The sequence below is a fragment of the Coenobita brevimanus genome, chromosome 71 (genome assembly GCF_032717465.1).
Source record: "Coenobita brevimanus isolate Jiangsu-jjx chromosome 71, ASM3271746v2, whole genome shotgun sequence".
Lineage (NCBI taxonomy): Eukaryota > Metazoa > Arthropoda > Malacostraca > Decapoda > Coenobitidae > Coenobita > Coenobita brevimanus.
Window position 1 is genome coordinate 57572246 of NC_137024.1, and position 13099 is coordinate 57585344.

General features: G+C 42.8%; 1 protein-coding gene across 4 annotated transcripts in view; it reads left to right on the forward strand.

The window, feature by feature from the left end:
- for (cGMP-dependent protein kinase for) overlaps positions 1–13099 on the forward strand; it is an 884581-nt gene that overhangs the window by 456203 nt on the left and 415279 nt on the right. For all 4 annotated transcript variants that reach the window (XM_080277754.1, XM_080277753.1, XM_080277755.1 and 1 more), the window contains exon 2: positions 4520–4686. In XM_080277754.1, the coding sequence (XP_080133880.1) occupies positions 4520–4686 (167 nt within the window). The remainder of the gene's footprint in view (positions 1–4519; positions 4687–13099) is intronic.

Here is a 13099-nt window from a genome sequence, read left to right on the forward strand (position 1 = left end):
AGGAGCTGCGGTGGTTAAAATGAAAAGGATCAGGTGGATGAAAGGAGGAGTCCCAGATGTAATAAAAGTCACTAGACACGAAACGCATTGTCCAGTGAACCTAATAGTTATTTTGAGCGAAGCAGGTAGGGGAGAGGAGAAAGGGGGCAAGAGAGGAAGGGAAGAGAAGAAAGGGAGGAGGAGAGGTAAGACTGTGAAGAGAGGGAGGAGTATAAATGTAGGAGACTGGAGATATTGAAGGTGGAGAGGTAGAGGAGAAAAGATAGGGTAGGAAGAGGAGAGAAGAAAAGGTGAAGAGAAATTTAAAGAAATCTTGAAGGTAGCAAGGAGGACGTCACCAGATTCAAGGGATTAAGTTATTACGGTACTATTTATCCTCTGTGTGTGTGTGTGTGTGTGTGTGTGTGTGTGTGTGTGTGTGTGCGCGTGCGTGTGTGTGTGTATGTGTGTGTGTGTGTGTGCGTGTGCTTTTCATGTGGAAACTGAAAAACAAATAAATTTCTGATACCCAAAAATTTAACATCCTGTGGCCTTTAAAAAAAAATCAATAAAATCATTAGGTAGTTATCGTTATAGTTGTGGACAATTTAATAGCTTCCACAGGAGGGTGATAGTTGAAAAAATATATAAAGTCTTATTTGGTGATAGGAAAAATTCGACACACACACACACACACACACACACACACACACACACACACACACACACACACACACACACACACACACAGAAGAGAGGATCTGGTGTGTCTCCCTCCACCCTTATCCTCCACCTTGGAATTTGTTACCGTCACGCGCGGGATAACATGGACTGGATAGCGACCCAAATATTTACCCCTGGTGTGTGCCTCGCGTTGGACAGGTGTTTGGTGTCATTGTTTCCCCTCCATACCTTCCTACTTCCTCCTCTACCTGTCTTCCTGCTTTGCCATGTGCTTTGTCTCACCTTCTTACCTTGGCACTTCCTCCTTAACCTCTCATCCTAGTCTAACCTGTGTTTTGTCTCACCTTCATACCTACCCTCACCTTGACCTGTCTTCTCAAATAAACTAACCATACCTAATCGGATCTATTTTAAGCTGCTCACATTTTGACGTTTTCTTGGTCTGCAACCTTACCCAGCCAGACTTAACCTTCCTTGACCCCCCTTGACCTCACTGCCCAGTTTGCTCGTAGACTTAAACTCTAACACCTCTCCTTCTGCCTCCTCTCTCTTAACACAATTTATGTCTTCCTTTCCTACCATAACAAAGTGTCGTGCTTGGTGCCACGTGCCTCGCCTCACTCCCGTACCCTCCCACTTCCTCCTTGACCCGTCGTCCTGGTCTGCGTCTACTCTCGAACCTCTCGTATATTTTGGGTGTCTCCCTTTCTTCACATATCTGTCTCCCATTCTTCACACACCTGTCTCCATTTCTTAACACACCAGTCTCCCCTTCGTAACACATCTGTCTCCCTCTCTTAACATATCTGTCTCCCTTTCATAACAAATGTCTCCCTGTCTAAACGCATGTCATCCTTTCAGCACCACACCATGTCTCCCTTTCCTGTCACAACGTAGGTTTTCTATTTCCTGCCATAATGTCTTTATCCCTTTAAATACTCATAGCATCTGGCTCCCCTTTTAGTAGCAAATCTTGTGTCTTTTTTTACCACATTATTTCATCCCATACCTTCCCACCTCCTCCTTAAACTGTCTTCCCAGTTGTGCCCTTTCTCACCGTGTTCCAAGCCTCTCAGCACAGAAGCGTTAACTATGAGAGGGAAGTGACAGGAAGAAAAAGTGAAGAATTAGGCGAACTTGTGTCTCTGTACAAGACATGAATTAAAAAGCAGAGGTGAAGTGGAGTGTACAGTACGATCGTAGCTGACTCCTGCTTGGGAACTTCCTGTGTGTTAGGCAGTTCATTCAGTTATACGCTCATTCATGAAGCTGGTTTGTTTAATTGAGGATTTTCCCCCTTTTGCGCTTCGCCAGCATGGGGAAAAAAGTTTATTCAGGCTGTCTCTCTTCTTCCATAGAGAACTGATAAGCAGTGCAGAAAAATTGAATTCCTTATCTCCTGTCACGATCACGCCGAGGCTTCCTTGCTGAATGTGGCTCTATAGTTTGTGAAAAATTTTATGTGATATCAATTCCAGGTGTATATTCATTAACAAAATCAACTCTACGTCCTGATAATTGTTTCTCTAATCCGTCTACCTTAACATCATTGGAGATTTTAGTCCTTTTGTAGCTAATTTTCCGCAGTTGTCTGGCATAAGAATATTTCGGCTGTACAAAAAATTTTTCTCCTTTTCTTGAATACCGCTATATTCTCATGTCCCACCATCATTTCTGTAGCTCAGTGTTCAGGATGGAGGAATGGCAATTGTAGGTCAAGTTAAAATGGACGGAGTGTAGGTGTGTTTGTGTGTTGAGAGGTGTAGTGGTGATGAGCTATAAATAGTTGCTGTGGTAGTATTTATCTGTGTATTTCCTGTGCTACTGTCGCTACTCACTTGCCTCCCCACCTCTCCCCTCCTCCCCTGTCTACCCTATCCCTTTACTCTCTACTCCCCTCCCCACCCTCCCCTCATACCTTTCTCTCCCCCCTTTCTTCCCTACTCTTCCCACCCCGTTTTGTCACCCATACCTCCCCACCTTCCGCACCTCCTGTCTCCTTCATTTGTGCTCCTCCCCTTCTTCTTTGTCTCACCTTTCCTCTCTTTCTTCTCTCCCAATACCTCTCCTCCTCCCCATGTTCTCACCCCTTCCTCTTTTTTCTTCCCACCTTCCCTCACCTACCTCTTCTCTCCCCTACCTCTCCTCCTCTCCATCGTCTCTCCGTCCTTTCTTCTTTCGTGTCTGTCCTCATCTTTATCTCTCCTTTTCCTCCCCTGTTCTGTATCCCAATTTCTCCTCCCTATCTCGTCTCTCCCTCTCCCCGTTATCTTCTCTCCCTCTGTTCATCACCCATGATAACAAACGTGGCCGCACCTGTAACACCTGCCTGTAATTAAAAACACCACTTAATTGCTTCTTGTGGTACCTTTTCATATCTCTTGTGCATCGGTTTCTACGCCAGCCATTTCTCTGACTTTTATCTAATTTCGCTCGATCATTCTACCCTATTTCAGATGCACAAGAGACTTCGTAACGCCTTTTTCTGAGCGATTTATTATGCCTTTTACACGTTGATGTTTTCTTTCATGGTTGTACAGATTTTTTACAGTTCCCTGTCCCCCGAAATGTGAGAAGAGGTGAAATATTGGCGAATTTTTGTACTTTATGGATAAGAGTTAGTCTGTGCGTTACGATTTTTTGTTGAGAGAGAGAGAGAGACAAGGAGAAAAATCAGAGTATAAGCGCTGTAAGGAAAGCGTTGAATTTATCTCTGCCTGAGAAGTGATTTAATTCTTATCTGGTCTTTCACTGTGGTCCTTTTATGTGGTCTTTATCTGTGGTCTTTATCTCTGGTCTTTTTCTGTGTTCTCTTTATATCTGTGGTCTTCATGTGGTCTTTATCTGCGGTCTTTAATTGTGGTCTTTATCATCTTCATATAACGATCATAAAGAGCGGATGATGGCGGTGATTTTTGGCATGTTATTTATTTATTTATTTTTTATTTTTATTTTTCCATTATGTCAAAAATCCTAGCTTCACTACCTACAACTTAAGTAATTTTTAAGTGCGAAATAAAACTCGTAATTGTGTGTGTGTGTGTGTGTGTGTGTGTGTGTGTGTGTGTGTGTGTGTGTGTGTGTGTTATAGCTCGTGTGTTGATATTAGTATCCCCAGACTTGAGCAACACTCCGTTTTCTTAGAAGCTTGATATAGTTGGCTAGGTACATTTTCTGTGGTGGAGATTTGGCTGGGTTACTGATCTATCCTGTTATCGGGGCAGTATTTCTCTCTCTCTCTCTCTCTCTCTCTCTCTCTCTCTCTCTCTCTCTCTCTCATCATATCATCATCATCATCATCATAGGAGCGAGTTTTCCAGTTGAGGGAGTTCAACACAGCTTCCATTAACTCCTTCAGTAGTAGATATATGTCCTGAGTTAAATAAAATGGTCTGAAAGCAGCTAGAACAGAAAAAAAATTTATATATATATATATATGTCGGCAGGATGAAGGGGTAAAGGTGGACATCCCGTTTTCCTTCGCGATTTTCTAGTCGTACACCATTTTCTTCGATCGTATACCTTGCATTTGAGGGAGAACGAATTTATTTCAGGTTGAGTTTTTATTTGTGAATTCAAGAAAAAATTAATTAATTTTTAATTTATACTTATTTGAAGCCAATTTGGAACCAAGTGCACCTGAGTTAAAAATATATCGTTTACTTGGCTAATTACCTTTGATTTTATTTCACTGTTACACTGTTGCTGTTATCACCCTGTCTGACCTCCTCCTGTATCACTTCCTCTGACCTCCTCCTCTTGCTGAAATCACCTCTGACCACCTATTTCACCTCCTTTGACCTCCTCGTATTGCTTCTATCACCTCCTCTGACGTCCTCTTTCTCGTCCCCTACAGATCGAAGGAGTTACTGCGCCAAGCCATCCTCGACAATGACTTCCTCAAGAACCTGGAGATGGGTCAGGTCAAGGAGATCGTGGAGTCAATGTACAGTGTGGAGTATGCCGCGGGGGCCCTCATCATTAAGGAGGGCGACATCGGGTCCATGCTCTACATCATGGAAGGTACGTGGCTCTATCTCGTGCTCTGTGTAAAGGAAGGTACTGTACGTGCTTTTATGCCCTGTGCTGTGTATCTTGGATGGTACGTGGCTCCATCTCGTGCTCTGTGCTCTGTGTAAAGGAAGGTACTGTACGTGCTCTTATATTATGCTTTCTGCTGTATATCATGGATGGCTCTATCTCGTGCTCTGTGCTCTGTATCATGAAGTTATGTGGCTTTATCTCATGCTCTGTGGGCTGTGTAATCGAAGGTACATGTTTTTTTCTTATGCTCTGTGCTCTGTGTAAAAGAATCTATTTGGTTTTCTCTCATGCTCTGTGCTCTGTGTAAAGGAATATACTTGGTTATATCTCATGCTCTGTGATGTCACGATTTTATCTGATGGAACTGGGCCACTCCCTCAAATACTAAGTCGTGGGTTACATGAAATACGATGGACCTTTGTTATGAGACGGGCAGTGAGCCTCCTTGGTTACTAGTCGAATCGTCCTTCCACCCTGACAGCACTTGGACATCCACTGAGCTGAAGGGGGTTAGGGATCTTAGGTCTGAAGTCTCTCTCCTAAGCTGAGGAAAATCGTCTTAAGGTAGGAAGAATAAGATGTTAAAAAAAAAAATGTAAATTGTAAAAAAAAAAAAAAGTCATGTGATTGATGGGTTGATAAGCAGAATGTTCACTTTTTTTCACTTTTTATTTATTTATTTATTTTTTTTCGATAACGACCTTGGGGAACTACTGACTGGTGGCTGGATTTTTTAAAGAGTGAAGTTGATGTGTCATGATTCTCTCTCTCTCTCTCTCTCTCTCTCTCTCTCTCTCTCTTGTATGGCGGTTACTTTATGGTGCTTTTGACAACATTAATATTTGCGAATTGCCCTTTGTAGTGTAGTGTAGGTGTATTTAAAGTATATTACGAGGTGTAGTAGGTGTGGTGGGGATACAGAGTGTCGTGGGGTGTAACTGGTGTAAGGGTGTAAGGTGTGGCAGGTATAAAGGTGTAAGGTGTGACAGGTATAGGATGCAAGGAGGTGAGGTGAGAGGGCAGGGGTCATGGAACGAGGAGGCAGCAGATGTGTGTGTGTGTGTGTGTGTGTGTGTGTGTGTGTGCAAGGTCGTGACTGCACTGAGGTTAAACTGAGATAGGCCGAGTGTTGTGTAATACCGCCAGGATACAACACGTCACCCTGCCTCCATCTAGCCTTCCTCTTAACGTATTATAATATCACGTGATGCTCTACTTCCTTGTTCACGAACGGTATTCAGTAAGAGATGATACCCCACTTCCTTGTTTATGTAGGTTATTCGTGTATTTGGTTTTAGACAATGCTTATTCACGTATTCGTTATTAGACACTGCGTTGCGTCCTTATTCGTGTATCTGGTCTTTACTGATGCTTTACTTCCTTATGTGCATGTTCATATTAGAGGGCTTTTTGGATCTACAGTGTTAAATGATATCCAGCCTCCGTATGCAGGAATGAGTCTGGTCCAGTAGTGTGGTGTCCTTCAAGAACTAAATTATTTAACTAAAGATTGCATTCAAGGATTATGTAACTAGGTGGGAAAGTGATGTTTGGGGTGGAGATGAAGAGTGATGTGTGAGCAGAGGTATGTGTGATAGTGTGAGCTAAGATATGGGATACGGGCAGAAATGAAGTTTGAATGTATGAAGTGAAATGAGATGTGGTGATATAGGCAGAAATAAAGTGTGATGATATGGGAAGAGGTAGTGTAAGAATGTGTGGAATGAGATGAAATGTGATGGTATGGGCAGAAGGAATGTGTGAATGTGTATCGCTAAACTGGGGTGGTCTGGACAGAGATGAAGTGTTATGATGGTGGTGGGGGTGAGGTGTGAGTGACGAGAAGCCTCAGTATCCCAGGTGGTCTTGGGGCCTAACTTCAGGTGTGCAGTAAATCAAGTGACCGAGACCCATAATATCCCCACAAGGCACACCTGCTTCCCACGGCACACCTGGGGGTCACCGGGTAGATATTCAGTCCACGAAAGGTTAGTAGATAAATTAGGCCATCACCCTGAGGAGGTCCAAGAACCACATTTTTTTTTTTTTTTTCATTTACAGATGTTTATGTTCAGCTAGGGAGCGATATTTTCCCCCCGAAACTGAAGGATTAGATACATCCTTCAAAAACCAAGTCACTACGAGAGAACTAGAAGAGAAGAGAGGTTGTCATGTGGATATAACAGGAAGAAAATTAAGCAAAGGCGTCAAGGTCTGGAGACGGATAAGCACTTTAAAGTACTAATCAGTGAAATATGCTTTAGTTCTGGACGCCAGGAAAAGGTTCAGAAAACTAAATTATATAACCAAGAGACTAAACATGATGGTCTGGGAGGAGGTAACATTGTCAGAGACGGAAGGTAAGTGCTCCAGATTGCCGTCATTATGGAAGGGGTGGTCAGGGGTAATTAGGAGGCCTCAGGAAGGGGTGATTAGGTCCCATTAACGTCAGGGTGATGGCTTGTCTGATTAGCGGTAGTGATCCCTCATGCGTCACACAGATCCGTGAGGGAGGGACTGAGAATATGTCGAAAATTACCCTACTTTATCCTTTGTCACTGAGGTGGTGTGTGTGTGTGTGTGTGTGTGTGTGTGTTCTTGCTTCGTAAATTTTCTCTTACTGTTAAAATTTGCTTCAGAAAAATATTTGGGGGCAACGTATGTATTTTATTCCGGGTGTAACTCTGGAAAAAGATCTGGATGAGGTTGATGGTGATTGACAAGGCTTAGTGATGGGTTCCTAGACTTTGATAAAAAGGCCTTCTTTTCAAAAATCATCTTGTTATAATTTTCGACTTTACTTACACTCGCATTTCTCTTCCTTGTATCTGTCCACATAGAGCCCCAGCCTTTTCCAGCATTCCGGTAGCTCATTGACGGATACTCTTAGCTTTGTCTTATTTCTCCTTTGTGTGTCTGAGTAATTAACCTACCCTACATGTGGACACCTGTAATACGGTGTGTGGATTTTTTTTTTTTTTTTTCCTTCCTCTGTCCAACTTCGTTTTAAAATCCCTATAACTCTTTGGCTTTTCGCATACAAAATTTGTCATTTCTCCTTCGGCCGCGTCCAGCTAATAAACCTATCTGGAACACGACCAACCCTCAGACCGGGCCTTGGGTGACCCGTGAAATCGTGTGGCTCAGAGGTAATGAGAGCGTGACCATCTAAGACCTGGTGAGGGTTTGCCCAAGACGCAGGTGGGCAGGCGGGTAGGGGAGAGGAAGGTAGAATCACTAATTTCTGAAATATAGTCGATTTGGGATTCTTTGTTCTTTTTCTGGGAATGTCTAGGTTAGGTTAAGTTAAATTAGATTCGATTAAGTTAGGTTAGCTTAGGTTAGTTTAGGTTAGGTTAGGTTAAGTTAGGTTAGGTCAGGTTAGTCTGTTCTGGAAAATTCGAGGTTACACACACACACACACACACACACACACACACACACACACACACACACACACACACACACACACACACACACACACACACACACACACACACACACACACACACACACACACACACACACTTTCAGAATCCGAGGTTTGATTATTCCATTTTCGACATGTTGGGACAGGGAAAATCAGGAATCAGAGGAGGATGCGACAGATTAGGAGAACGGATGCAAAATGAACGTGTGATCTGGTGTTTGGATTTTTATTTTTATATTTTCCTCCCTCTGTTTCTTCTTTAAAAAAAAAAAGAAAAAGAAAAAAAAAGAAAGAGCTGACGGTAATAGAGGTTTAGAAGATAGACAGCTAATATTTAAAAAAGGATTCTGGGTTCAGCGGAAAGGTATCTTAAATTGATTGATGGTTTTTATCTGAGGACAGTGACTGGAAAAAAAAAAGTCCCAAAAGACCTGGAAAAGGTAATCAGAAAGGACCTTATTCAGTTTTTATGATGGGCAAATCTTCGTTAGTTTAATGTAATCGAAAATAAAATTCTTTGGTTACATTTTATTTTTTTACTTTCATATTCACTCTGATTGTGAATTTTGTTGATGGCTGTATGAGTGAAGATAGCAGCATTCACAGGCAGTCTTATACACATCATAAGGTCAAGAAAATATATGAATACCGCCCCATGTGTGTTGGGAGGAAGGCTAGAAAAAGCAGAAAAATAAACAGGCTTCCTCGTAATGCGGAAAAACACGCTATAACGGAGGCTCATGTAAGAGAGAAATCGAGAACAACCGTAAGTTCATATATGGAAGTGAAGAAGGAAGCGGAAAGTCAGGGATGAATAAAATGAAGGCAGAGAAAAGGGAAAAAGTTTTGTTTTGCGAAAGGTAAGTTACATGTAAGTTTGAAGAAGGCTGAGTAGAAGTGGAGTTTTGTGAGGATGTAGCTAATACAGGAATTGGACAAAAAAATTACCCAAGAAAGTAATTAAGATTGTACAAGTTAAAATCATTCCTAGGATGAGCTGCTTTATGGATTTACGTCTGGTACATCTCAGTTTAAAGTCCATTTGTTTATGTGTTAGGATTTCTTTAACAGATGGACGTAGCTAATAAAATAAATATAAATAAGAGTTTGTACGTGTTTTGCGCAGCGGAATTAATTTTTTTTTTTTTTTTTTTTATCCGGAACACTTGGGACTAACTGTGCACAAATTTTTTCTGGAATGTTAGTGTGCTTTTATTTATGGTCAGCATGTTTTTTTTTCTTTTTGATACGTGTATGTGTCTGTGTGTGTGTGTGTGTGTGTGTGTGTGTGTGTGTGTGTGTGTGTGTGTGTGTGTGTGTGTGTGTGTGTGTGTGTGTGTGTGTGTGTGAGGTGCTGATGAATGTTCAAAGAAGGGTTCCGCAGTAGTCACGTAATTACTGTGTGTGTGTGTGTGTGTGTGTGTGTGTGTGTGTATCCAGCTGCCAGCACGTCTCATGTTCCCCTGGGTGACGTCACGGAGCCTCACCCTTCACGCAGCTCGGCCCTAATTCGCGCCTCACCTTGAACTTTACACACAGGTAGAGTTATCCCTGGGCCCGTCGTCGATGAGGAGGACACACACACACACACACACACACACACACACACACACACACACACACACACACACACACACACACACACACACACACACACACACACACACACACACACACACACACACACGTTCCCTGGAATTTACGATGCTCCTTGATTAAACGCAGTGGACTTCCTCTAATTTTTCGGTGACTGTCCTGTTTAATCATGATTGAGTCTGTGGCCTTGAAGTAGCGCTGGATTTATTTTTATTACTATTATTATTATTATTATTATTATTATTGTTATTGTTATTATTGTTGTTATTATTTCTCTTCCTCTTTTTCTTCTTCTTCCTCTTCCTCCTCTTCTTCTTCGTCTTCTTCCTCCACCGTCTCTCCCACTCTGCTCCCACTCCAGCTCCCTTTTCGCCTGACGCCTCGGATCCTGTTGCTGCGAGTGGCCAAGGTCGAGTGTAACGGTGATACACTTTAACATTTACACCTCCAGCCTCCCCCTTTGGCCTCTCACCCTCCCTTTGGCCTCATACTCCCTTTGGATTCATATTCCCTTTAGCCTCACCCTTCCATTAGGCTCGCACTCCCTTTGGCTTCTCACCCTCCCATTGGCATCACCCTCAATTTCCATCCCTTTGGCCTCACATCTCTGTGGTCTGGCTTCCCATTCCATCCCTTTGCTCTCACCTTCCCTTTTCGTTCCTTTGGCCTCTCTTGCTCCCTTTCCATTCCTTTGTCCTCTCACCCTCCCTCTCCATTCATTTGTCCCTAATTCTTCTCTCTCTTTATGCCCCCCTCCCCCATTCGTGTGTGTTCTTTCCTCTTTGCTGCCTTCACCACACCTACCACACTCCTACCACACTTCACCACACCTACCACACTTCACCGCACCTACCACACTTCACACTCACATTTCTCGTTCTTGCCATACTGTCATATAATCTTACTTCAGCCATTACCCCATAAGTAACACATTCCATTTTTCTCTCTGTGACTTTGTTCGTCTGACCACGCATTTTTCCTGTCCTGGGTTCTTTTTCCACTCATCTTACATATCTCTCTCTCTTTCTCTTTACACACATCTTTCCTGTCCCTCTTTCTCAGTTTTCCAGTCATCTTACCTTTCCCTCATTTTCCTCTTTCCACTCATCTTACCTGTCCCTCTTTCCAGGACTCTTAAACTCTTTCTTATCTTCAGCAGTCCCCACCAGATCATTCAGCAGGACCATACTCCTTACCGTCCATTCTGTCTCTTTTTTTACTTCTCTTAACTTCCAGAACGTCTCCCTGTCTCCTTCAGATTGTGTTTTCTTATATCTTCTACGCCAGTCTTCACCCAGCCTGCCTCCTCTCAGAATCACCTTACTCCTCTTTTCTTTCACGAGGCATTGTATATCACAGTCTTCGCTCCACCCTATTTCCCCTTATTTTTTTTTCTCAACACTTGGCTGTCTACCGTATTACCCAGCCTCTTTCCTCACATTCCCTCATTCTATTTCCTCTGACATTCTCATCATAATATCAGTTTTCTCTTTTTGTCCTCTTCATCATCTTAATTTCAGATCTTATTTTTTTTCTCAGCGGTCTAAAAGTTACCTTCAGTGCTTCCCTACCGTTCTCATATTGTTTTGACTGCATCTCATAATTCATTCTCACCCAGCAACTCTTTTCCCTCTCCCTTCCCTCCCTTCTCCCCCTCCTCTCCCTCTCCTGGCCTTTCTTCTCCTCTCTTCTCCTCTCCTCTCCTCATGCATCCGTCACACTTCACCCTTCCTCTTGCTTGTCACTATCCAGCCCTCTTTCCCCTCTCTCCTCTTTCCCTCCAGCCCAGAATTACACGGCGAATTTTACAGTTAAAAAAAGCATTCCAAGGCAGGCAGTTCCCTCCGCAGGTCCAACCCTTTCGAGGAGAGGCTTGGAAAATCGAAGGATGTGGGCTTAATCCGGTCCGTCTTCAAGAATAGTTGGTATTTCTTGAAGATTTTACTCTGTTTCCTCGCCTCAGACCAGCTGGATTTTTTGTTTCATAGGCAGCGAGGCGAGGACTGGAATTTACACTGATGTTCATTACGTGACTCGTGTTTTAGGAGTGGGTGGTGCAAGGTGGTTATTTTTTTTCCAGTACTTCTGCGTGTGGTACTCTAATAGCCGAAGTGAAGTCAGGAATTTCGTGTACTTGTGTCATTTATTAAGTCAGGAATTTTGTGTACTTGTGTCATTTTATTTCATTTCTCCTTCACCCACCTCTGAAATTTGACTGGTTGTGTTTGGACATCATGGTGGCTGTTTTCTCCCAGCTTTCGTTTGTGATGTCCAGATAGCAAAATCCAGGTCTGTTATTAAGGAAGGTGCTAGTTTCATGTCTCTTTAGCTTTACGTTCTTCTTTCTCTGTCAAGTCCATAGTAATATATAGAACATTTTTGCTTTTTTGAAGTTCCACTGCGTGAAACTGATTTGCAAGTTGCCTAAGTCTGCAGTACGCGTTGGATGGATGAAGCTTTGTTATTGTAAGACACATCCGTCATATTGCAAGGATTTGATGTATTTGTACAGTTCCGGACATAAATATTGATCCACTTCCAAACGATAAATAATGAGAGTGAGCATTACATTTCGAAATACAGTAATGTAAGCTAAGGACCCCAACAAGCTTTCCAGAATACCGTATAAGAGTTTTACAGTTATTGAGTTAAAAAAAGTGGATCGATATTTTTGTCCGCAGCTGTACCTTGGTCATTCTGTTTCCACTTTTTCCTCACCTACTCTTAAGAACACTTTATCAGCTCCACCCTGCCACTTAGCCACCATTTCGTCCCTCCCTCTCTCCCTCCCACCTTCACCCATTTCTTTTCCCACTTAACCTCTCCGTGTGGTCTGACCCGTACAGACGTATATACATATTACGCCATTTTTCCATTTTCTTGCTTCTGCTATTTTTGTGCGAAGTGGGATACAAGGAGGAGCAGGTGGATCAGCAGGGGTTCTGTTCATGAAGGATCTTGAACTGTTTTTGCGATGAATGGGTCTCCATAGTAGTTAGGATTATTACTTTCATATTTTTCACCTGAACATGCACTCCTTTTGTGTGTGTGTGTGTGTGTGTGTGTGTGTGTGTGTGTGTGTGAAGTGTTTGGTTGTTATTCTTACAACCCCTGGCTTATGTGAACGCAAACCCAAGTGGACCGACGGAAGCCGGCCACTTCAACCGAGCACTCCCAGGGATCTTTTGTTAAGGTTGTGTTGGAGGAATGTCAGTGTTGAAGATAGAATAATGTATAACCTTGCATCCAGTTTAGGCTCAGAATTAATAGATGCGGACTCAGGGTAGTGATGAACTGACGGTGAGCTGGTTAGATGAGCTTAGGTTGAGTTATATTACTTTAAATTAGGTTAGGTTAGGTTAGGGT